General features: G+C 41.9%; 1 protein-coding gene across 1 annotated transcript in view; it reads right to left on the reverse strand.

Moving 5' to 3' along the window:
- The window catches only part of LOC115024254 (SH3 and multiple ankyrin repeat domains protein 1-like), a 39,282-nt gene that overhangs the window by 7,677 nt on the left and 4,938 nt on the right, over window positions 1–26,667 (reverse strand). Inside the window, exons 2-19 of the mRNA XM_029455673.1 lie at window positions 22,747–22,798; window positions 20,455–21,040; window positions 17,277–17,480; window positions 11,644–11,715; window positions 11,454–11,562; window positions 11,124–11,275; window positions 10,500–10,667; window positions 10,239–10,280; window positions 9,497–9,613; window positions 9,312–9,389; window positions 9,164–9,230; window positions 8,725–8,900; window positions 8,445–8,575; window positions 7,234–7,373; window positions 6,710–6,823; window positions 6,302–6,380; window positions 1,240–1,322; window positions 958–1,082 (exon numbers count right to left, since the gene is read on the reverse strand). Of these exons, the coding sequence (XP_029311533.1) occupies window positions 958–1,082; window positions 1,240–1,322; window positions 6,302–6,380; window positions 6,710–6,823; window positions 7,234–7,373; window positions 8,445–8,575; window positions 8,725–8,900; window positions 9,164–9,230; window positions 9,312–9,389; window positions 9,497–9,613; window positions 10,239–10,280; window positions 10,500–10,667; window positions 11,124–11,275; window positions 11,454–11,562; window positions 11,644–11,715; window positions 17,277–17,480; window positions 20,455–20,937 (2,340 nt within the window). The 5' untranslated portion in view covers window positions 20,938–21,040; window positions 22,747–22,798. The remainder of the gene's footprint in view (window positions 1–957; window positions 1,083–1,239; window positions 1,323–6,301; window positions 6,381–6,709; window positions 6,824–7,233; window positions 7,374–8,444; window positions 8,576–8,724; window positions 8,901–9,163; window positions 9,231–9,311; window positions 9,390–9,496; window positions 9,614–10,238; window positions 10,281–10,499; window positions 10,668–11,123; window positions 11,276–11,453; window positions 11,563–11,643; window positions 11,716–17,276; window positions 17,481–20,454; window positions 21,041–22,746; window positions 22,799–26,667) is intronic.

Genomic DNA, 26,667 nt, shown 5'->3' on the forward strand with positions numbered 1-26,667 from the left:
CCAGCCTTAATAGAGGTTCGACAATCACCATTTTTAGAACTGAGTTTTTAAGGCAACATGCTGAAAGAACTGCTGAAGCTTTGTCGATCCGAAACATCAGTCAGAAAAATGCACTGCATACAAAATATATACACATAGAAACTATAGCGTGACTATAGGGCGACTGGCAATCAAACCATATCAACACCATCTCCACCTCCATCCGCTCCGTCTCTCCTCTCCTTCTCCCCCCGCTAGTTGATGGTGGGTACCTTGTGTGTATTTTGTGAGACTTTAATTTGTCTTATAATAATAATCTATATGCTAAATATCATAACAATAACAGTTTTCTCAAGTGGAGTTGGACAAAGTTAAAACTTTGTTATCACAATCTTATTTTCTGAGCATAGTGATGTCATAGAAACCAAACTTCAGCTCTCCTTCACTTGCAGGGTGCGTCTGGAGGTTCAGTACTAGGCTGCGTGATGAGCGATGTATTAGTAAATAAGGAGCTGAATACACATAGATTGCAAACGCAATAAAAAACGCAGTGCAGATTTGCACAACCTTATTTTCTTAGTAAATGTTACCCAGTGTGTTTCATCAAATGTGGTATTTATTGCAAAACTATTGTATTCTAAGATGTTCCTTTTGTCATCGATCTGTGACATTCGGTTCAGTGCATCCTAAAAGTTACTTTGAAATGAACTGTAGTTTTTTGGTGTACCCACTTACTACATTTCCCAGAATAAGTTGCGACACTTGTTGTATAGCTCCCAGTGGGAACATGTGTAGAGTCTTCCTGTACGGTTCATGAATTTCACTAAACAACAACATTGACCCAGAAATGCAAAGTGCATCAGTGATGTTGTATGTTTCACCTGACTGTGGCTTCTGAACACAACATGTTGTTAGTACAATTCAGATTAAGTTTACGCTTAAGTCATGCTGGGTTTAGTTTGTGCGTCTTGTCCTCACCTCGATGAGGAAATCCCCCATCCTCAGGCCCGCCCTCCAGGCTACGCCCCCCTCATCCACAGACTCCAGGTACTGCAGCGCGGGGAACGCTGGCGTTGGAGTGAACTCCTCTATGGGAGTCTGAGCTGCAGAGGTCAAGAGAAAAATGTGCATGAGTGGACACAAATAACATGAGTTTGAAAACGAGAATGGAGAGATTAGAAAGAGAGGAAAACAGCATATGAGACTGAGAACTCCATAGAGACAGAAAGAAATGAGGTAAATTTGGGAGAGGAGGCTCACCTTTGGCTCCCCTAAGCACAAAGCCAAAGCCCTCATTGTCTTTCTTCTGTAGGAGCACTGTCTTCTCCTTAATGATGTAGTCACTTAGAGAGAGTAAAGAGGGAGCAGAGGGGAAGGGGAACGAGGGGTGGAGAGAGACAGGGAGAAAAACAGAGAGAGAATTGGAGAGAAAGAGCTACATGACTTCTATAGCAACAGAAAAGTCTTATTGTCATGCAAATAAAGCATTTTATGAATGTGGAAAACAGCTACACTGCATCACATTATGAAATCACACTGCAACAGAGGATAGGTTGGCTTGAGAATGTCATATGAAAAGCGCTGGTGCACAAAAGGGTTGATGGCAGGGATACAGTTAGTGTCACAATGAGAGGAAGTGTATATGAGATGTCATTCCTTACTATGGACTAATCCAGCTGGAGCTGACAAGCACTAGGCCAGCGGGAACTGCACATTAGAAAAATGTGCACATACACTTCACCGATAATGGAAACTTCCAAATGCACCTAAATCGCTGCATTAGCTTTCACTGCCTCTGGCAGCTTTTGCAAGGATACTGTTTTACCGACTCCAGCGCACCACTACCGGTCATACATGACACTTCAAATTATGAACCAGAAGAAGTTGGACAGGCCTCTAATCTCCCTCCAAAAACAGCTCCTCTTGCTGCCTCGGAGGGCAGAAACGATCACAGGCGTTGGTGATGCAATCTTATTATAAGACTGTTGGAGTACTGTAACAGCTGGCCCAGCAAGCTCCTTCATTATTCTATTACCATGTCTGGGACTTTCGGCCAAGCTGCTTTACAACCTTTTCTCTGATATAAGACTGGTTAAATGGACTCCACGCTGCCACATCTCATGACTGGACTTGACTTTCTAGCAATGTCAATTCACTCTGGTTCTGTTAGAGCTCGGGGCTGGAGCAGAGCTGTATGATTCAAGAGGAATTCCAGATATTTCTTTGCGAGTCGGCTCATTTCTGTGTTAGTATGTGCTCCTGAACTTAACTCAAACTGACACTCCAACTGAAATCAAATCAAAGGATTTGATTTCCTAGAAGGGCTGAAGTGTGAGTGAGCAGGATGAGGGACATTGTCTTTATTTGTAGCGATAGCTTGACTGCCAAAACAATGCAGTGGAAATGCTCCCGGTATTCTCAAGGACATCATTTCCACTGGGAATACCGTGTTTTTGTTGGTCCCTCCCCCTTTCAAATAGAAAGTTTGGGGCGAATTGTGTGTATGTTCACACCTGGACCTTCGTGAGAAGTAGTGAACGTAAGTGGGATATTTCAGCCCTGAGTCGTGGTGCTAAATCCAACCTTAACCATCTGTAACCTAAACCTGAACACAACCATTCGATTGGTCTGCAGGGTAATGTGACCACGTAAACATTTTGATTTACTTTTCTTTTTAGGCAGCAGACTTGATTTTTCTTCTTCTTTTGACTGGCAGAGGATCCCATCACTCCAAATTCATTCTGCCTCCGCCACTTCTCAAACACCCATGTGTATACTGGTCTTAAAACAACAATAACAGTAATATTATATTCCACACCGTCTGCTGCAGTACAGAGCCAGCAATGCTTTGTGTGTTTAATCCGGCAGAGCATGTAATAAAGTTTGGCAGTGGAATCACAGCGGTACAGCAGAGTCATGAGCGCTGGCCTACAGGCCTGAAGATCCAGACTTCGACACCAAGTCGTAACTTTAGCACTGAACAGACGATCACTAGTTTCTCCTACTGAGGTCCATCCCTTGTGTGTTCTCCATCAATGTTACTGTTTCGCCAACGCTCAGCCGCCTTCCAGCCATCTGCTCCTCACACCTCATTCCTTTTTCTCTCACCCTGTCCTCCACCATGCTTTCCCTCTCTGAGGATCAAAGTAGCAAAGAGTGGGTGGAAGGATCCATTGGGCTCTTCATCCATCCACTTCTACAAACGGGAAACATGGCCTGCGTCGGTCCTCCAGGTGGTTCTAAGTTGTGTTGCTGGCTTGCGGTAACACACCTGATTTCCTTTGCATATTTAAAGCCAACTTGTCTGTCACCACATTGATCATTAATGCCTGGCCAATTAGGGCCAGATAAAGCGCAAAGTCGCTGGTTAATCCCTGTTGGCTAGAAGGACACGCGCTCTCTGAACTGGCTGCAATGAAGCAGTAAGCCTACTAGAGACCAGAGTTATTATGTACCCTCCTGAGTCATCCTCTCTTCTATCCACAATTACTGAGAAAAAAGGGCTGCTTTTTAACTATTCACCTGCTGGATGTACATGCAGATTGACTGGCTATGTGGGGACAATACCCACACACCACAAGTGAAGCGCTTGGTGGATGTTAGTGACACACTGTGGATGGAGACGTGGTAGATAGATGAACCGCACATATACCTAAATATATGTGCAGAAGAGATACTCTCACAGCAATCAAGCACTATGACGTATACACTCATATGTGAAAACCACATACATTTCATTCAGTGTATATAGTGACATACACACCGATGCATGCACACACACACAGAGACATGCACAGAAATGACCGGTATCTCAGATTAGAGCTCGATAAGAACTGACAAGCCGCGCTCTTGCCACTTATTGACTAATAATTCATTTTCATCTTCTGTACGGTCAAAATACCTCACATTTTTAATGGTACACTGGGATACATTAAAAAATATGGGATGTGACAACAGCATTTCTATTTTTTTTTTTTTTTTTTAAAGGAACAGGAATAAATGGGAAGTCCTGGTGAATGAAACATATCTGCTTAAAGAAATCATGACTCAAAGAGAATGAAATACACCCACACTGTCTGACTGAAATGCATCAATATGTGCTCGCTTTCATGCACTAACACACAGGCACACAGCGTTCAAAGACACACGGGAGGAAGACACAGAAATAAACATGCTGCAGAGTCTCCATTCAATAGCCACAGATATTCACATGCATAGGAAAAAAACACAAATTTAAGATACACGCACGCACACACACGCACACCCACAGAATACATAGCTTATTAGTCTGTCTTTGAAAAGGCACGGCCTCTCAATAGCATCATCTACCTCTCCCCTCTCTCCATTGTCCTCTCCTCACATCCATAGCCAGCCAATGAATGAGGAAACAGCCGCTACCTGTAAATGAACCACACGCTCCTGTTTCTGGGGCCCAGTGACGGCCACGAAGAAGAGAGGGAGAGAGAGAAATCTCTCTCTCCGCATCCCCCCATTGCCATGTCCCCCCCTCCTCTCTTGCGCGCGCTCTCTCAACCACCACCACCTCCTCCTCCCTCCTCCTCCTCCTCCTCCTCCTCCCAGTCTTCCAGCGAGAGCTCAGCCGGAGAGAGCCGCGAGAGTGAAGGAGAGAGAGAGAGCGAGAGAGGTGGGGAATGAGAAGGAGAGGGACAACGTGCTGGTCTGCACCCCGCACACTTCAGACAAGAGGAAGACAATGTGAAAGAAAGAAGAGAGAGAAAATACCAGCGATTATCACAACAGGGAGAGAGTGTATGGGGTGTGTGTGCTGGTACATGACCGGAAGAGGGTTTGGTTGCAAAATCGGGGAGATGGAGAGCGGAATTTGCAGTGTGGGGATGCGGGGGATGGGTATAAATGTAAGGCAGCACAGGGAGAGACAGTGCTTGCATTTGCACATCCGCTGTATCACAGATATACTAACAGCTGATTCTCACCCTGGATTTACTCACACACACACGCACACACATTTGCAAACTTTCCCCTCTCTCCCTCCTCTCTTCTAACGCAGAGCTGTCATCACCACACAGGCTAACAAACACTCTCCCTCTCTCTCTCTCTCTGAAATAGTAATTGACATTCTCCCAAATGCCTGCATGCAGTGAGGGAACATGCTCCGGATCACCTTGCTCTTAATTGAGCACCACTTCACCACAGTGCTGCAATTATGCTTAACCAGCTTAACACAGGTAATATAACCCCCAGTGGCAGCTATTTCCATTTAGAACACAAGCGCAGCTGCATTAAAGTGAATGCCTTTTTTGAATGACAGTGAGAGTGGCTCAGCACAAGGGTAATGCCAGCTACAATGTGTAAGAGGCTGTGAAACCCCAGGGTGGCGACTAGTAAGTCTTTCTCACTAGCCCAGGGACCTAACCAACGCTTGGTGTCTCAGCCTCCTCATGACTCATCAGCAGCACGATGTACAGGCAAAGACACACGCAGGCACACACTAACTCTCAAACAAACATGCATAGCTTCATAATACACAGCTGCAGCTGCCCGGGGCTGAGCTGCGGCTTCAGACAGATGCCATGGAGGAGGAGAAGTTCCCCCCCCCCTCTACCTTTCATTATGGCATTATTGTGTTCAGTGTAAACAAGCAACAACAGAGGAGAGAGAGAGAGAGAGAGAGAGAGAGAGAGAGAGAGAGAGAGAGAGAGAGAGAGAGGCATGTGGATTGTGGTTTCAAAGAGACAAGTGCATTTGTCTGGTAGAGCCAAAAGGGGCAGAGCTGAAAATGACATGGCTGCTCTTTGTGCTTTCAACGCTGACGTGTTCACACAGCAAAACAATAGAGAACAAGCACTGTTCAGGATCAGCAGAAAACAGACACATGCAGCACACGGGAAGACATGAAAGCACAGTAGGTGAAGCAAGAGAGCACTCACGCACACACACACACACACACACACACACACACACACACACATGAACCTCATGTTGGCAGCAAAACACGAGTGTGTCAACTATTTCAACCACCTTGACTGGCCTCACAGTCTTTCCTTAGAGTAATACACCAGAGAGCAGACAGTTCAGTTGCTGCCCACACTCATGTGATCCACAAACCACAACTCGAACTATATCAGAGGCTGCAGCCTACCAGGATTATTCTTGTTTTATGAGTCCATCTATTTTCTAAACTGGTATTCTGTTCAGGGTTGATCGGGGCAGGGGCCTGTCCCAGCATGCATTGGGAGAGAAGACGGGGACAGTACAGAAACAGGGCAGACAAACACAATCGCCCTCACATTTACACTTTCCTAGCAACGTACTTATCAGTGGTCAGAGCAACTTTTCTTACCTGGGGCCGTCAGTGCCATCGTAGGCTCCGACAGTCACGTTACGGAAAAGCTTCCTCTTGGCTTTCTCACTGCGCGTCTCTGCAAAGGCACATGCAGGCATAAAACCTATGCTCAATTTAAAACCTTCAGCTTCTGTCATAACACTCTTCTCCGTCTTTTTCTAGAAGTGTTGCGTCTTCAGCGGGACGCACAAATGAATTACATATATTTAGAGCCCATATGGTTTGCTTGCTGCGTGAACAGTGCATGTGTGAAAATAGGGGGAAAGTAAATGTACATGTGCTGTAGATGTGCCACTGTCTGCTGCAGAAGGGCAGAGAGATCAACACAAAACACAAAAGGCTACACATTTGCCATGGACAGAATATTTTTTAAATACAATGGTAGGGTGAAGCTCCAACTCTTACCTGATCGATTGTCTTTGCTGGGAGCCGCCACTTCTTCCACGCAGTCTGAAGGAAACCAGCCGGTGCGACCTCTCACTGTCCCCTCCCAGTATCCCCCCTCTCCTACACTTAACACTGAGACAGATAGATAGACAGATAAATAGATAGCATAGATGGATATCATTTCATTTGGGTAGTAAATCCATTGTCACAAACTCTTACACTGTTATATATCTTTCCCTCAACCTTCCTTGTTTACCTTAAGCTACCTTTTTTTTAATTTTTATAATAACATTGTACAATCCACTGAGAATGGAGAGGAACTGGTATTGCTTTGTGTTGACTGGATGTGTCCGCTGGTGCTTCTCATTTCTCTTGTTTACAATCCTCTCGTCCCTCATGTACATCTCTTTCTTACTGTTAATGTTTTAGATTGTTCTGCATAAGACTGTATTGCAGCAACAACATGATTAAAATCACCTCTCGGGGAAGTTTTTCCTCATATTCTCGTGAATCACTATTTGTACATTTTGCCTCTATCTCACCTTTAACTCTGTCGCCTTTGTTAAGTGACAGCTCTCTGTCTCCACTTGCAGAGTGTGCACGAGTGGCCATGTAAACCCGCCCTGGCACTGCGCTGTACATACGCTTCATCTGACCTCCACCACTGCCCGCTGAGGTTGCACTACAGAGGGAGAGAGAGAGAGGGGGGGGGAGAGAAAGTCACTATCAAAACCAAGAGATAAGACTGTGTCGCACACTGTGGAACAAGTGAGACAAAGTGAGACAACTACAGCTTGTCAGGCTATATCAGTCAGTAGTTGAGTCATATTAATCAGTCATAGCAACAGTAAGAATGCGAGCTGTAATCTTGTATTTACTAACAGCATCTGGTATTCAGAACATATCATATGTCAGATATATAGAACCTTTTAACAATTCAGTGTTCATTCATTCTGTGCTGTAATAAAACTCTTAAGTACACTCTATTTTGGGAGTTACAATAAATGAATGTACTGTAGGGTAAACATTTATGTCATTTAGAATTAGTGATTCGAAATTGAAAATGCAGTACCATACCAAGGATTTCTCTTACCCAAACTAGAACTAGAAGAGTTGAAAGTCAGTCCACCACTTTGACCCAGACTGAAGTATCTCAACAACTGTTCATTGAACTCAACTTTCATACAACCATGCAGCCCAAAGTGCTTCACAGAGCAAGATAAAAAAAGAATTTGGCAAGACAAACAATTACAGCAACAAACATTAAAATAAAAAGGCATCAAATGTCTATCCACCCTACGTTTGAATGAAGACTTTGGTGATCTGGCACACCTAGCGCCATCACTATGTCAAAATCTTCATTTTCATTTGTTCCATTTATTTCGTTTTTTGACCAAATAACTGCAAAACTAATTTCCTTCCCATCAGCCTCAGCTGTTTTTTGTGTTTCGCCGTAATTAGCAAATGTTCACATGCTAACATGCTAAACTAAGATGTTGATCAGCATGTTAACATTAGAGCTGCTAGCTTGTCTGTAGACTCGGCGGAGCAATTGCACAACCTTCCTCTTTCAGGCCGTGACTAGCTCTTCCATTTCTGTTGCCTTACAGGACATCAATATCCATCCATACTGCACTCAACACATGTGACATTCTTTCAGTTAAAAATACAACTGAGACACAAATAGTAATTGTCCTGCATATAGCGGTAGATGGCCTTAAAGGACCCGGTCATGCAATACATCCTCCCTTACCCCTGCCTGCCTCTTGGCTGCCGGTGCCTATCCTCTGTGTCACTTTGGCCTCCTCTCCCTCTGGATGGGGAGCGAGTACGAGTCCTGGGGCTGCTGGAGCTTCTCATGCCGATGGAAGCCCTGCGTTGGCCCTGCAGAAATACACCAAGTGCCACATAGACAGAGGGTCAAAGTTGATCCTGTAACTTACTATGAGTCAAAGACTGAGAAAGAAATCAGCAAAGCAAATCTAATATCACAAAGAGCAGCAGATGAGCATCCACCTAATCGTCCTCAGTACCTGTCCCGGGTTGGGATTGGTTGCAGCCTTGTTGGGCAGGGCCAGAGGGTCAGACTGGGTCATGGAGTTATCGCTGTTAGCACGCAGTAGGGGGTGGGAGTGAAGTGAGGGGAGAGGCAGAGTGTGGGTGCTCTCTTTTCGCTTGGGAACATACTTTGGCGATTCCAAAAAGGGCACTGAAGATGGGGGTGTGAGGTTTATGGGTGAGGGTTCAGAGGTGACGAGTTAGAAGGAATAAAAAGTGAGGAAGGGCAGTGGGGTTTGATGTGACAAGATGAAATGGGGGGAGAAATTAAGTAGATTGTTAGGGGGAAAGTAGGGAGATAATAAGGGCAAATACATGATAGATTCAGGAAAGTACAAAGAAAAGCAAACGTTGGGAACCGATAGTATCACTCCATCGCCACCTCAGAAGACACCGTTTGGCTTGAAAGCTTACCTACGTCAGAATCTTTGTGGTTTTTGATGATTTCCCCAACTTCAAAGTGACCAGACATTATAGCTAGCTGCAAACACAAAAACAAACAAAGTTAGATGTAAATCTAAATTCTAAAAAATGCGTAGTTTTAATGGGTTAAACCATTTACCTGAAAAGGGGTCTGGCCATGTTTGTTCTTTGCCTCCTTATATGCGCCCCTGTACAGAAGAACGCGGATACAGCTTTCCTGATCATCCAGAGAGGGAGAGTGATGGGTTAACACCTTTAGAAAAACCAGCAGTACTAATCATGGTAATAATAGCTTCATATAAGGGAATCTGTTTCCATACTTGCCTTGTTGTACAGCGCAGAAATGTGAAGTGCAGTGTTCCCTGAGGCATTTTGAGAAGAGGTGTCTGCCCCATAAAACAGCAGATGCTCCAAGTGCTGGGCAAAACCATTCTGGCAAGCCTTTCAGTGTCAAGAGTGTGATAGAAAAATCCACAAATTGTCAGAATTTAAAAGTATAGAAAGAGACGAGGGACTGTTTCAGTAGGATAGAATTAGGCAGAAAAGGGGAGAAGATGAAGGATATTGCAAAAGAGATACAAAGAGAAAGACAGGGAGATGACATGTCTTACATCCACATTTAGATCCATAATTACTCTCACAGAAAAACAAGGTCAGAGCCAATTACATTGCACCATGTTGGAAAAGAAAGGAAACAGAAATCATTAAAACAACAGAGATGAGCCTTCAGCAGCCTGAGAGGTTCCCTCATATTCTTTCAGCAGGGACTAAAATATCACAAGATACGTACAAAGTACAGAAAGAAAACACAGAGCATGGCAAAACCAAAATAAAATACCATGACAACCGGCTCGCAGCACAAACGCAACTCTACTAGAATGTCACAGAGACATGATGAAGGCAATGCACCCGTATCTACGGTGAGCAAGAGACGGTATCCACTGCTCTTTCTGAGTTGGACTTTGAAAGACTACGTGGTCACTTCATTCAGTTTATGTACATTTGTATCATATCTCGATTGTTAGAGCCTCTGAAAGGCTGGTGGGGATGATGAGATGAAGGGTACCTTGTGTATTTCTTCCATTCCAAACTCGTCTTCATCCCTGTGCTATGGAAAGAGACAAGGAGGGGAGGAAGGAGAGAGAATGGAGAGACAAGTGAGCAAGGCTGAGAGAAGAAAGAGGAGACTTCATACACAGAGATCAGGATGTTGGTGCTTTGCTTAAGTTAACATGAAGAGAAACAAAGACCACATGAAAATGTGGAAGGAAACCATGAGACCACATTGGAATCAATGGATTTATATTATTAAACTGTCCATTGGTACCTGATGGGACTCGTCCCAGCCGTTCTCATCCCGCGAGCCCAGCCTTGCTCTGTAATACAGCAAAGTCTCACAGCAGGAGGTGTCGCCTCCTGTCAGGACAGTGTGGTACAGCGGGGACAGGCCGCAGCGGTCTTTGTAGTTTGGAGACGCACCAAGGGACAAGAGAGCCTGGCAAGGCAAAACAAAAGAAAAGCATTATCTTTCTAATGTGTGTGGGCGTGCATATTCTGTCTGTAATGAGAAATAGACGACTTGAGAAGGAAAGAAAGAAAGAAGGAAAGAAAGAATTGCTGCCGCTGATCAACACGATCACATAGTATAATTAGAATGATACTGAGTGACTGTGATAAACATCGTCATGTCTAAATCAATTAGATGTATATATAGTTTGATTATATAACATCTGATGTCATAAATACAACCAGAAAGTGTTATACTGCAAGTTAAAGCCACAGCAGGGCAACAGTGTTACATTATTTAAGGAACTGACGAATGCTTTGAATCATCTTTCAATCTAATGACCACCCACATGTGATAAAACGCTTTTATAGATATGGATTTATGTGACTTTGCCTAAACCCTATACATTCTTATAATAATCAATCAATTTGAGTGTTTGCTTACCAGCAGCCCAGCGTGATTGTGAGCCCTCACAGCTTTGTGCACCGGTGTGAAGCCATCTCTGCACCTAAAGTCCAAATGAGCGCCGCCCTGAACCAGCAACCTGACGCCCTCCACCGGCAGGCCTGACTGCATGGCCACAGAGAGCGGGATCTCTGACCCACAGAAGGGGGCGGGGGTCAGGAAGGACGGCAGGTAGAAAGGTGCAAGTGAAAATCCACCCTCAGATACTCTAATCTCATATCATCAGTCACTTGTAAAATCATTTATGTGAAATCAAAGAACGAATCTAGTCAAAAATGTGATTTCCACAGTGAGAGGCAGCACACTCACCTCCAGTGTCAGGGTCGTGGAAATTTGGATCAAGACCTTTATCGAGGACTTTTGCCATTTTGTCTATTGCTCCAGTCTGAATGTATTCCTGGAACTTCTTCAGACTGGCCTGAGAGAGGAAGGAAACGGATGTATGAGTGGAAATTAATCCAGTGCAGCAGAAGTAGGCAATAGACACGAGAAGAAATACCTTTGTGCTGAGTTTGGAGAGCGCCTTTTCATCCAGATTCGTCTGTTTATAAACTCTGGTTTTGTACCTAAACTGAGGACCAGAAAAAGATGAATGTGAAAAATTCATCACACTGCAACGCAGTTCAGTTGAAACGAAAGGATTAACATTTGTGCTGGAGATCCGGACTTCAGATGGTGATTTACAATCTAAGCTGGGCATCGAATTTCAATTAAAATTGATTATTCTTTGAATTTGTTATTCATAGAATCATAAATGGCTTGATTTTTGAGCAAATAATTATATTTAACATCGCAGCATTGCAGCTTTAAAGCACAAAAAGCACCATTACTCTTGTTATCTGAAGCTAAACTCTCTCACTGCTTCCAAAAATTCACTCTCCCACTCATAGACGTTGGAACAGCTCCATCAGTTATTTCTTTAAAGTATTAAGTCAGATTTGGTGTCTGTTTCTTGGGAAAAGCTTAATCCCATGTGCAGTAAAGCTGCATTGAAATATATACACGTCTTTATAAAAATTGTGTACATAGCAGCAAAGAAGGCTGACAAAGTAAAAGAGAGTTAATGTTAATTATTTGATGAGCAAATCAAAAACAATACAACCACATAAGTTATATATACATATATACATAGGATCTGACATACTGTATAGTGCTGCATTTCCTCTAATACATCCTGGATATTTAAACACCTATAACATGGTGGAGTTTCCTTCCTGAACAGAACAAAAACTGCATATTCCTTATAATATTTTATTTTTTTATAAAATATTTTTGTTTTATTTTCAGTAAATGTTAATTATATACATGCAGCAATATTTCGCAGAGTTTTCTTATGTGGTGGTCTAAATTCTTTAGAGCCTTCTCTATTAGGGATGAGCCGATCCGATACAGGCCAAAAATCACTGGATCGGATATTGGAAGAAAATCTAATCTAATACGATCCATTAGCCTGAACAAATTATAATTATGTCAACAACGGTCATTGAGGTTGAATTATATCAAGTATATTATATACAATATAATATAATTATATATATATATATATATATTATATACAATATTATATAATTATATATATAATATATATAATTACACATATATATAATATATATAATTATATATATATAATATAATTATATATATATATATATATAATTATATAATATATAGAATATATATAATATAATATAATATATATATATATATATATTAAATTATATAATAATATTATATTATTATATTAGTATAATATATATTGGTATTGATACTTGGTACATAAAAACTTAGATTAAACATACTCAGTTAGAGGAGTAATAAAGCTTCATCATTTTTAAGAAGCTTATTAATGTTTTGTTGTTTCATAAATTAAGTGATTTAAGTAGAGAATTCAAGTCTTGGAGAACAAGTGAACATTTTAAATAAAAACAGCAGTAATATTGTAATATATGTTATGGGCTGTGTATTTCTTCAGGGGAGTCATTTCCCAGTTTGAGCATGATGTTTTTTAGATGGCTAGGTTAAGCAAAGTGCATCCATAGAAATGTATTAATAACAGCTGAGTTGTTTAAGAGATTTGCACCGGAAGATACTCAAGGTTTGTGGTATTGGACATGAAAAAAAATTCTCTATTCTGCCATGAATAAAAAATTAAGTAAACATTGGTCTAAAATATAGTCTAGAGAATCTAGTCTTCAAAAACCACATTGAGTCATAGACATAACCTTCAAAAGATGAATGCACTGAGTTCAGGTGGGTTTGCCTTCAGGCTCTCGCTCTGAATCGGCGACCACGTCAATGAAAAACACACGACTGGCTGCGCTGTCTCGACATCAGTACTGTACTGAGGAGTGCGGAGGTGAGAGGAGAAGTCAAGCTCCTGTCTAGCAGCTGACAGCTGAACTGAACCACATGCTGCAACTCACACAGCCGGAGAACAGCTGCATATTTCAAGCATCGGATATGTGTTTCGGCCGGGATGAAGGAGCAATCTTAGCCAAAAATGTAGATTGAAATAACTACTATGTGCTTATTAGTAAGCACAAATATTAACAGTATCCATAAACTGCTCGATACCAGAGATTACTGGCCCGATTAAAGCACCGTAGTGACATTACTCATGTTATAAATAAACCCATGTCTGCTGTGGAGCAGAATTTAGTTACAAGGCCTCATCTGTACATAGTCATGTCCTCATCTGTACATAGTCATGTCCTCATCTGTACATGTCCTCATCTGTACATAGTCATGTCCTCATCTGTACATAGACATGTCCTCATCTGTACATAGACATGTCCTCCTCTGTACATAGTCATGTCCTCATCTGTACATAGTCATGTCCTCATCTGTACATGTCCTCATCTGTACATAGACATGTCCTCATCTGTACATAGTCATGTCCTCATCTGTACATAGACATGTCCTCAACTGTACATAGTCATGTCCTCATCTGTACATGTCCTCATCTGTACATAGTCATGTCCTCAACTGTACATAGTCATGTCCTCATCTGTACATAGACATGTCCTCATCTGTACATAGTCATGTCCTCATCTGTACATGTCCTCATCTGTACATAGACATGTCCTCATCTGTACATAGTCATGTCCTCATCTGTACATAGACATGTCCTCAACTGTACATAGTCATGTCCTCATCTGTACATAGTCATGTCCTCAACTGTACATGTCCTCATCTGTACAAAGTCATGTCCTCATCTGTACATAGTCATGTCCTCATCTGTACATAGTCATGTCCTCATCTGTACATGTCCTCATCTGTACAAAGTCATGTCCTCATCTGTACATAGTCATGTCCTCATCTGTACATAGTCATGTCCTCATCTGTACATGTCCTCATCTGTACATAGTCATGTCCTCATCTGTACATAGACATGTCCTCATCTGTACATAGACATGTCCTCATCTGTACATAGACATGTCCTCATCTGTACATAGTCATGTCCTCATCTGTACATAGACATGTCCTCATCTGTACATAGTCATGTCCTCATCTGTACATAGACATGTCCTCATCTGTACATAGACATGTCCTCCTCTGTACATAGTCATGTCCTCATCTGTACATAGTCATGTCCTCATCTGTACATGTCCTCATCTGTACATAGACATGTCCTCATCTGTACATAGTCATGTCCTCATCTGTACATAGACATGTCCTCATCTGTACATAGTCATGTCCTCATCTGTACATGTCCTCATCTGTACATAGTCATGTCCTCAACTGTACATAGTCATGTCCTCATCTGTACATGTCCTCATCTGTACAAAGTCATGTCCTCATCTGTACATAGTCATGTCCTCATCTGTACATAGTCATGTCCTCATCTGTACATGTCCTCATCTGTACATAGTCATGTCCTCATCTGTACATAGTCATGTCCTCATCTGTACATAGACATGTCCTCATCTGTACATAGTCATGTCCTCATCTGTACATAGACATGTCCTCATCTGTACATAGACATGTCCTCCTCTGTACATAGTCATGTCCTCATCTGTACATAGTCATGTCCTCATCTGTACATGTCCTCATCTGTACATAGACATGTCCTCATCTGTACATAGTCATGTCCTCATCTGTACATAGACATGTCCTCATCTGTACATAGTCATGTCCTCAACTGTACATAGTCATGTCCTCATCTGTACATGTCCTCATCTGTACATAGTCATGTCCTCAACTGTACATAGTCATGTCCTCATCTGTACATGTCCTCATCTGTACAAAGTCATGTCCTCATCTGTACATAGTCATGTCCTCATCTGTACATAGTCATGTCCTCATCTGTACATGTCCTCATCTGTACATAGTCATGTCCTCATCTGTACATAGTCATGTCCTCATCTGTACATAGACATGTCCTCATCTGTACATAGTCATGTCCTCATCTGTACATGTCCTCATCTGTACATAGTCATGTCCTCATCTGTACAAAGTCATGTCCTCATCTGTACATAGTCATGTCCTTATCTGTACATAGTCATGTCCTCATCTGTACATGTCCTCATCTGTACATAGTCATGTCCTCATCTGTACATAGTCATGTCCTTATCTGTACATAGTCATGTCCTCATCTGTACATGTCCTCATCTGTACATAGTCATGTCCTCATCTGTACATAGTCATGTCCTCATCTGGGACCTTGTGACACACTCTGGTTTGAGGCCGAACCCTGAGTGCAGGATCCTCTCAGCCCCACCCAGCTCCTCAACATTTACAGCAGCTGGACCACCAGAGGGCACTGTGAGATAATTGTATCACAGCATGAAAACTTCATCTCACAGCCCACTTCCTAAAAAGTGAAGACATATAATATCATTTCTAGGTTACATAAAGAACAAAATGCAATTAAATCCATGAGGTGGTTATTCTTTTTTTGTCAAGATTCGTGTGAAACATGGGAATTCTAATAAAAAAGTAAACTTTGAGTAATTTGTCTCCAGTTGTAGAGCATTCCTTATGGGTTTTACTTAGTTATGAGCAATAACGGTTATAAAAGTATGATGCAGTGCAATAGTTAATGTCATCAAACTACAGTAGCTGCAGAAGACGTGCGATGCACACAAAGATGCTGTTGTTCAACCTGTTTCCTCTGGATGCAATTTGGTGATGACAACAATGCTGTGTTTTATGTTCAGTAATAAAGAGTGCACTCAGTAGCTACTGAGGAAACTCTCATTTGTGGGAATTTGGGGGATTGATATGTATATATATATATAATTATCCAGATGATGCACTTTGAATATCAGATTTATATATCTAGTATCTATTTATATGTAAATTGTTTTATTCACAAACTTTTCTATATCGCTACCTTAGTTTTCACCTTTTCTCCTTTGACTGTATTCTTTACTTAAATCCCTTAGTTTATTAAAGAACAACAAGGCTTTTAGAAAATTATTAAATCTATATACAGTATATATATAGTATTTGTATATGTATATATATATATATATATATATATATATATATATATATATATATATATATATATATATATAGTACACATATACATATATATACATATATATAGTATATGTATATGTGTACTATATATGTGTGTGTATATATATATATATATATATATATATATATATATATACATATATATAGTATATGTATATGTGTACTATATATGTGTGTGTATATATATATATATATATATATATACATATATATAGTATATGTATATGTGTACTATATATGTGTGTGTATATATATATATATATATATATATATATATATACATATATATAGTATATGTATATGTGTACTAATATGTGTGTGTATATATATATATATATATATATATATATATATATGTTATTATATACTATGCTGCTATTGTTCACCAGAAAGTTTTTTATATTATCTTTTGTATTTCAAAATTATTTAAATATTTTATTGGCTATTTATTTAAAAACAATTAGACTTAGTATATTTAAATTAATACATACATTTGGAAATTTCTGAAACAGTATTTAGATTTTTATTTTGTAAAATAAAATTCACAGGCAACATAACCAGTTCAGTGTAAAAATACAGACTCTTCATCTTTAGCAGTAGTCAGAGTTTCTTGAGGGTGTTGGTGCTAAGTGTCCACCTCCATACCTCCAGGTAGGGCACTCCTTTCTCAAAGGTCTGTGAGTAGTCCCGCAGGGCCCGCTCCTCCTCCAGGAACTTGGCGTCCCGTCCGTCTCCAGCCGGCTGGAAGAGGCCGTAGTTGAAGACGTCCCACAAGGACTCGCTGAGGGAGCAGATGATCTGCTGCTTAGCGCTCCACACCATGCAGTCCTGGTCAAACTGGAGACACCTCTGACAGACACACAGAGCGCAGCAGGGAGGTCAGATAATGTTTAATCTCACCTACACCCAGAATAAGGATTAACGGTTCTTAATAACAGTTTTTATCAAATCAAAATTAAAGAGTCGGTTCTTTTTTATTTTCAAGAAATAGGATCATTCCTTTAACAGCTGTCTGTGAGAAAACTAAAAATTAATTCCCGCTTTATTTAGTGCGTTTGGTTGAATATCTTGCCAATGACATTTTATTATGATGGATTAATAATGTAGCATGACGTTTTAACTTGAGTTGGTGAATGCATGAGAATGTGATGTGTGCAGAATATGAATGCATTACTTTTAAATTATTAATCCTCTGCCACACTCAAGTCAATACGATGACTTACACTGACTGTCCTTACAGTCTGTAAATGCTATCAGGATATTCAGGTTCATCCCTTTTCTCTTTACCCGAAATGAAGAAGTCAAAATTCTACAGCGGAATAAATATTTGTATTTTGTATTTTATTCTCCTTCTTTGATCTATGCATGCATAATGTCACACGTGCACCACAATCAAGAAGATAAAGAACAAACAAAGCGTTAAGAGAAAAGCTCCTTCTCCTCTTACTATACGTGTGTGTGTGTGTGTGTGTGTGTGTGTGTGTGTGTGTGTGTGTGATACACCAGAGGCTCACCGGCCTCAATGGAGAAGAACAACACCCTTAGATGCACGGTATCATGTGTATGTGGTATGCCTAACTAGATTTCACGGTGATTTGTGCACTGCCCATTTCCTCATATTATTACATTTCCTTGCATTTCCACAGGAAGACCATCTTTCTTGTCCCTTTCTTATTAAAGCCTGCAGCCGGAGGACAGAGCTGACCGGGCGTAGGGCTCCAACCAGAAGGCTGAGCGGTCTGAATGAGATGTATGAATCAATGCTATTGTTCCATCTCAGAGAACTGTAAGTAAAATTGCACAGCTCAGCACACTTCCATGTCCCCTCAGTCCCCACCCCCCACTAGGTTGCACTATTTGATAGTGTAGCCAACTCTATTGGCATGGCAACCAGTTCATTAGTGAATGCAGGCACCCGTTGCCGTAGCAATGTCTTGGTGGTCCCCAGGAGGTAAACCACGTGATGAATATGTGCGTGTGTGTGTATAAGTGAGTTGTGAAGTATATGTGCGTGTGTGTCTCTGCATTCTTATGGTAGCGTAATTGTGCAGTATTGAGTATTTCTACAGTGTGTGTGTGTGTGTGTGTGTGTGTGTGTGTGTGTGTGTGTGTGTGTGTGTGTGTGTGTGTGTGTTAAAGCAAGAGAGATCGAGTGGCTAATCCCTGGGAGACGAGTTTAATGTAATGCATACTGTATATTACAGTGGCACTTCTTCTCCCATCGTTCTGTTTTATACGATCGAAGATTTTCTGAGATCTTTCTGGCAACACTTGTCCTCACACAGGAGAGTTATTTGGATCTTCACCGTGCAGTATTATGGTTTTTGTAAATGCATATATCTTCCTTTTTACTTATTCATTCCCCACCTCTCTCTTCATAGCATGCATGTCTTCCCCTCACTCTAGCTGCTAATAGTCACCCTCTCTCTTCATCTCTTCTAATTCAGCTCAATATTATTTCAGCTGCGAGGTTTGGGGAGCGGAGTATTTGTCAGTGATGTGCAGAGCTGAATATGATGCCGGTGGCTGATGGAGACCTAAGAGCAACACAGATGCCTTTCCACATATTCATTTCTTTCCAGTCACTCACTTCCCCAGCTCTCCCCAAACTCATTAAAACCTATAAGATAATTAGCAATTACTGTTAAATTGAGGGCAGATTAGCTGACATGTAGAACAGTCGGCATGTTCAGGGAGTTGAAAATGGAGAAAGGAAGATGTGGGGGGGGGGGGGGGGTTATAGTGGAGCACCCATTATCACCTGGTTATTGCGTGTGTGGGCTGGCCAATTCTCACCTGCTGGCACTGTGCAGTAGAGAGCAGCTGGAAGTGTGAATTGATACTAACTTCAGTTTTGGAAACTAATTATGACCATGCCTGACCCAAGGCAGATGCTTACCTGGTGTTGTTGACTAAATACGTCAGCCCTCGCAGGTTGCTCGACACAAGTCAAGTTCTGCGTTTTTTTTACTACTGACCTTTGGGAATTATCCCTGGGCTTGTGGATGACTGGAAGGAAAATGTTTTAAAAATAAGAGATTTAATTGTCCATTTGTGCACATAGTGAAAAAGAAATGTATGCATCAAGTACCCAGGGGTTCTCGATACCGATCGTTATTTTGTTTGTCGAATAAAAGCTGGAGTCCAACTTTTGCATAAAAATAAGCGTCCCATACATTCAAACCCTTGCCAAACGAGTTCACACAATGCTGATTAAGGCAGGAGGTAGCATCTTTCCTGCGCTGGCGCACCTACGCCTGCAGGTGAGCTTGCTGCTTCTCTCCCACCCCCTGGAGCTTTCTCTTCAAGTCTTCACGTGCAAAGTTATCCTTCCTCTGAACGGCAAGTTTCTTTTTTATCTGGAGATTTTACTCCAGAAACTTAGCGTACGCCATACACCTAGCCGCTACTCCGTTGCTATAGTCTCTCCCATATGGTAACTACTCTCACTGCCAGAGGGGGGAGACAAACGTTCTGCACTCCAGCTTAAAAGCTATCTCTCTCTCTCTTTGAGACAGTAATACCAGAGAGAATTGACTTGAACTACTTCCTCATTTGGAAAGTCCTGCAGTCAGTGCATTGTTTGTAAGGGAGATTTTTTTACTAAACGTTAAATGTTTGATTTTGATTGAGCTTGACACCATTTCTACAAACTGACCTGCGCTACATTTTGTCTGCCTCGACTTTACTGAATCTTTGGATTCTATGTTTTGTAGATTTATATCAGTTTCAGATCAGGGGTCCTGGGAGTTTTGCACGAGTCTTTGTTTCATGAAATGTTTGCATATGGTTGGCGTAGTGTTTTTCGAGAACATGCACCTACTGTTTGTTTGATGTCGGGAATCCCAATGCGGAACACCATCATGGTCAGGAAAGTGTCCTCCATGGGAGCCATTGTGGTCATGCTGCGCTCCATGAGAGCTCGTCTCTTTTGCAGCGCATTCATGCCTGCATGGTGAGGCTGCTGATTGGCTGCGATGACGTGATGCTGTTGCTTATTGGCTGCTTGATGATGCATCAGGGCTTGATTGGACATGTATGCGTTACCCCGGTTGCCCGGCTGCCGCATGGGTCGGTCGGCTCTCTGTCTACCGACCACAATGGCTGCTGGTTTTACCATCTCGCCACCTTTCCCTTCCCAGGATTGTCGTCCTCCCGTCATTTCCGTCTCCTCCAGACCCTCTAACCCTCCATTCTCCATGTCATGTTCATCTTCCCATTCTCTTCCCTGCTCCTCTTCCTCCTCCTCATCCTCCCCGTCTTTGTCATCCTGACCGGGATAAAAGTGCTCGTTATTTTCCAGCATCCTTTGCTGTGCAGGGGTCACTGCAGAGAGGGCTGAGTGACATAGCTGTCATGGAGATAAAACATGGCTATCCAATGAGACTGGCTTCATCCTTAGAAACATGCTGTGGGAAACAGGCAGAAAAGTAAACTTTGGTCATTTAACTCTTACATTGATTACATTGACAGAGTGAACTTAGCAAAATTAGAAAGTATGTAAAAAGACACGTGCAATAGTAGAAAACTAGCCACCGGCAATGCTAATAAGTCCACATGTGTGAATGAGCACACAGCTGGTCCACATTTTCCATTTAGCCACTGGGAATGCATCGGGGAATAACAGGCTGATGAAAGACAGGCTATATATAAACTCTATGAATTTGCATCACAGGTTCCTTGCAGAAGAGAGTGAGTTGGATATAAAATGTAGCTTCACATGAGGTCAAGATCATTGCTACTTTGTGGTAATAGATCCAAACTATGTCTGAGGCACAACCCAGGGCTAACAGCTAAATGTGAGCTCCTTAAAAGAAAACTCCACCCTCAGACACCTGCTCATTGTTATTCATCGTCAGTCTCTGATGTTCATTGTGATGCTGGTGGAATCTGTGTTGTGATTGACCTCTCGGGCGTACTCACTGTCCCTCCACCTGCCTTGATCATGTCAACATGGTTCAGTGATGTCATACTTCCCAATACTTTGTGATAACCTCAAGAAACACACCTGAACTTTTAGCACGAAGTTTTGTGCAGCTATAACAGCCATAGTACAGCTGGCGGTATATTCCAAACTAAATAAAAGTGGGTTTATTTGCATAAACAAGACTATGGATTTTCAACAAAAACCATAGGGCTTGTGTACTGATTGTTGTTGCTGTGTAGAAAGCCTATGATGAACTGTACTGTACCTACAGTATCTGTACATAATGTGTGTGGGGCTGTGTGTTATCAGTTTACTTTACTGCAAAAGTTTTAGCTTTGAGGAACTTGCGCATCCTTTCTGCTGCATACATCTACGGTATGTTCCTCAACCAGCCTGGACACCATTACATGAAAAGACCAGGGGGCTTGTTCCAAGAAGCAGGTTATCTGGCTAACTTAACATTAGACTACGTTCCAGATTTAAGGGGCTTTTACTCAGCAGAAGTATCCATACAACTCTGTGAACCCACTTCTAGGAAGCCACATCTGACAATAATGGCATTCGCTCAGTGTGCAGTTGTTTACACAGTTTGAGAATATGCCCAATTCAATTTAATTGACATTACACGAAAAGTATCTTGATTGACATTTTGTCAAGTCTTGTGCATTTGGCCAGTTATTTGCTGGTAGAATAAATGACTATCATACAATAAGATCGACCTACAAATACCACTTGCATCACCAACAGCAATATTAAAACATTTAAAAGTGTCTTAAGGTGGATTTTTGCTTTAAGATTGTTTCATTGCTTCAGTGTGTTTCAGATTTGGCACACTGGCGCCTCCATATGTTCTGTCCTGGTTTTTCTGTGGTGAAGTCTGGCTACAGGGGCTTTGCCATCATGCAGATCTGGACCGTTGCCAACAGCCGCCTTAATGATGGTAAATGACGCAGGGAATCTCCAACTGTCTCATTGGCAGTTTGGCGCTCTGACTATCGTAAGAGTTGGGCGTCTGACATAGATGAGTATCAGGACAGATGGAACTCAATACAATATCAGATGGAATTAGGACACAGATCTAAACTCATTAAATCACATATTACCAACATGCAGATACTAAATTAGAAAACATGGTGCTGATGAAGGTTAAAAGGGCATTAAATGATCTATGACTTTTGACTCATCAACCTCTATCGGTGACCAAGGACATCGACAGGTGTCTGGCACAGCTTACAGTAGCCTGCAATCAACATAAATAATAATGTAGAGATGAAGAAGCTAGCCAATAGCCAGAGGATCCAACAGAAACATTTGATGAAGAGGTCATAGAGTACACCCGTATTCAAGGACCGCTTCGTTGTTTTGTCTTGAACACAAACTGTGATTGCCTTTGTACTTAATATCCTCGTAACAACAGCAAGATGAAGAATGAACACCCAAAGTGATGGAGGTTGGCTGGTTGCTTGAGCGTCAGCTCTGGCATTAGGTAAGGTTAGGCATCAGAATTAGGGTTATTGTTTGGCGTGCAACCCCTCGCAATCTGTTCACAATTCTCAAAACAAAGATTTGAGAAAAGTCTAAAAACAAGATTAACTTTGGGTTGCAGAAATGTTTTTTTCTACTTTCCTGTACTGACATTCAACCCCCTTGATTTATATTGACTCAGTTTTGGAACCACTAGGTTGGGTTTAGTCATTTTAAGGAAATGGGATCAATAATTTGTAGTAATAATATGAAGATTAAGAGATTTTGACCTAGAAATTGGTCAATATATCTACAGAACCTGGCCAAGTCCTGCAGCTATGTACTATTATGCTTCGTTTCATGCAATGGAACAATGCAAATGGCAGTAAGTGTACATTTCAAGATAACCATATTTCAAATGCCATGATTATAAAGTCAGCAGTGTTTGGATGATTGACCGGATATATGCAAAACAATCCAAGCCTGGTGTTTTTATGTCTCACTGGCCAAAAGGAAGTCTGCTTGTTGAGCATTTCTGAGTGAAAGAGTGATAGCACAGAGGGAAGAGGACTGGCTGTGGTCGATTCCCCAAGAGGCTCTGAGAGTGACAGGGTGGGCCACTTTAACACAAACACAATGTCTGCCAGGGCGAGTGAACCAGGGAGCGCAGAAAGAGGAGAAAACTGAAGGATGGTTGGAGGAAAAATTGTAACCACTTAAGAAAAAACTAACAATGTGTGGCTGGCTAACACATATACAACTTTCTTTTTCCATTAAGGTATTCTAGCGCTGGCAGTAGATTTAATGGTCTCTTTGCAAACAATAGCCGTGAGAGAGCTCAGCTGTTACCAATGGCCTGTATTTGGAGGGAATAGCACAACAGGACTGAATGATGTACATGCTGTATCACATTTAGGCAGAAAACCTCTCTAATGAAAAGCGGACAAAAGCGCAGCGTGTTAACACTCACAAGGTTTTGGAGATTAACGCTATCATTCAAGTGCACCAGGAGGGAATAGAGGAGGTTGATTTATGAACAAAGCCTCATCAAATATTGAACAACATTGAGTCTGTACCAGGCGAGATAAGGAACTCGAAGGACAGGCTGAGAGCAGACGGGAGCCTAATAATTGGGATGTAAAAGCGAAAGGGGAATACACAAGAGAGAAACACAAAGAGAGTTGTAGTTTGCATAAAGCAGAGTAATCAGATTGAGAGAAAAAGAGGGGGGGGGGGGGGGGGGGGTTAGAGGACAGCCGTGACTGGGAGAGGAATAAGAACGAGTGGAGGACTGAGCCCAAATCCACAGTAATGTGAAGATGAAAACAGGATGAAAGGAGGGATACTGTAGACTTATGTTTAAGTCTGAAAGCTGACACTCAGCCTGTACAGTTCACTATGGACGTCACAACTCGTCTCGTCTTTGCCTTCACTCAAATCCAACGCTCTGCCACAACAATACTTCAGATTCATCTCTTTTTACCGGCTGTTTAGCTCGCCTGTCCCTGTGCTGGTCATCAGCTCTCCAACTAGTCCTGGCTTTTCTATCCCTTGGGAGAACGGTGGAGGTGCAGAGGAATACATTTCACTTTCCTGACAGAACAGTCTTTCTGCATCAACTGTCATTTTTCACTGTCTTACACGAAATCTCTTTTTCAGCCTCACTTGAACTGTTCAATATGTTTTGCTCATACGTCATCAGCTAAATCTGAGCACAGTGCGCTTGTCTGACTGCAATCTGCTAAAGTCAGTGTGTAAATGTGTGATGCAAAGGATATTACAGTAGTTCTCTAATGTGATTTGTTGTTATCATGGTGATATAAATGTAATTTATGGTGCTGTTAGACCACCCCGGTGATACAGGTGCATGCCTCTCTTTGTGTGTGCTGTGCTGGGAGAGCATCAGTGCATTAGGAAGAGATCTCCTAATGGCCAGTCTGAGCAGGAAGAATGATTACAGAGCAAAAAAGGTTCATCTGGGATCCTGACTGACTGTTTTCACTAATGTGAACCTATCCTTTAACATCTAAACATACACTACATTAGGTCATTTTGTCATCCGATTGCTCTTTTCCTGATCTTATGAGTCTCAAAACGTGGATACAAATGTCAACAGTCATGCAATGTAAGAGTAGAAAACAGGGACATCTGAAGATTTCCGAACTTGGCAAGCCGACCTGCCCATGGGAGACCGGAGAGAAGCTTGACTTCTGATGACTAGAAGCCATGTGGAGACTCAGAGAGAGGATTTCAATAAATCTGGGTCGACGTGGGTCCACGGACCATAAGGAAATGAGGAGTGAGAGTAAGATGGAGAATCAGGAACTGATTAATCATGATAACGAGGACAGAGATGGATAGCCTCCTTGAGCACCTGGAAAGCTAAGATGGATGGACGGGGAGATTTGCAGAGAGAGGTCACTGATATCGTCTCTATTCGTCTTTACTTTGGGGCTCATCGAGTCCTTGGAGTTCTCAAACTCAAGTTTACTGCGATGCAAATGATGTTGGATTTGTTGGACCGATTTGACGGCATTTTGAATCATACATTACAATATGCATTATCTACTGTTAAGCTATCTTACTGTCACTACTCAGTTTGCTGTGGTAGCTGGTGTGACAGTGTTGCCTGTGTGCTGCAGGGCTGCCTCCTCTTCATAAATGAATATCCAGTCCCAGCACAATGTACTATAACAACCTCATGGACGGTCAGTTTACCTCATACTCACATTTCTTCTTGTTAATCTCTCTCTCTTCCTCTTCCTCTCACTCACTCCCTATGTAGGACAGAGCATGTGTATAGATATATTTTCAGTCTATCGGTCCCCGGAAACTAGAATTGGAGATCATCCAAGGAACAGATTGTCCCACTTTTGCGTCCTGCGAAAGTGGAGCGGCCAAGTTCTGCCCTCTAGATCCCTCTCTTTCACTGGGTCTCCACCCTTCAGCCTCGTTCACACCGTCAGTGACGAGGAACCTCAAGAACACTCTAGGCCTTCTCCAACACGGGATGGATGGGATGAGTCGTCACTGAACAGGGGGAGACGGCACTTGGTTTTATATGAATGGTGCATCACTAGCCATCAGGTCTGGGGGGGTGCTCTGAGGAGTTTAAGGGGGAAGGGCTAAGCTGGGGTATGATAAGTGGGTACCCTACTGTATATAGCATTAGCACTCACTACAGTTAAATCTGAAGTACAATACATTTAAAAATAATCTTATATTGGTATGGCTTATTTGAAGCTAATGTAATGTACTGTTTGGAGTTGTATCCTCATGATTGTTTGCACTTATTGTAAGTCGATTTGGACAACAGCGTCAGCTAAATGTAATGTAATGTTAAGTATAACCCATACAAGCATTATAATAATATTATTTATTGAGGAATTGTATTTATTCGTATGCTTCCCTGTTGCGATGGCGGGGCTTGGCATTCAGGCGGTAATTAAATCTGATGAAATGCAAGCACTTAGCTGACACTCATGGCGCCCGTCATTCGTTTTACAGGCAGATAACAACACCAGCAAGTAGCTTCATCCTCCATGCACCCAAAGATTCTGGCATTTCCCTCAGCGGGGGGGGGAATTCCCCGATCCAACACAAACAGACGCCTGTTAGTCAATCGCATATCTGATGTTAATCAAG

The sequence above is a fragment of the Cottoperca gobio genome, chromosome 19, assembly GCF_900634415.1.
Source record: "Cottoperca gobio chromosome 19, fCotGob3.1, whole genome shotgun sequence".
Taxonomy (NCBI): domain Eukaryota; kingdom Metazoa; phylum Chordata; class Actinopteri; order Perciformes; family Bovichtidae; genus Cottoperca; species Cottoperca gobio.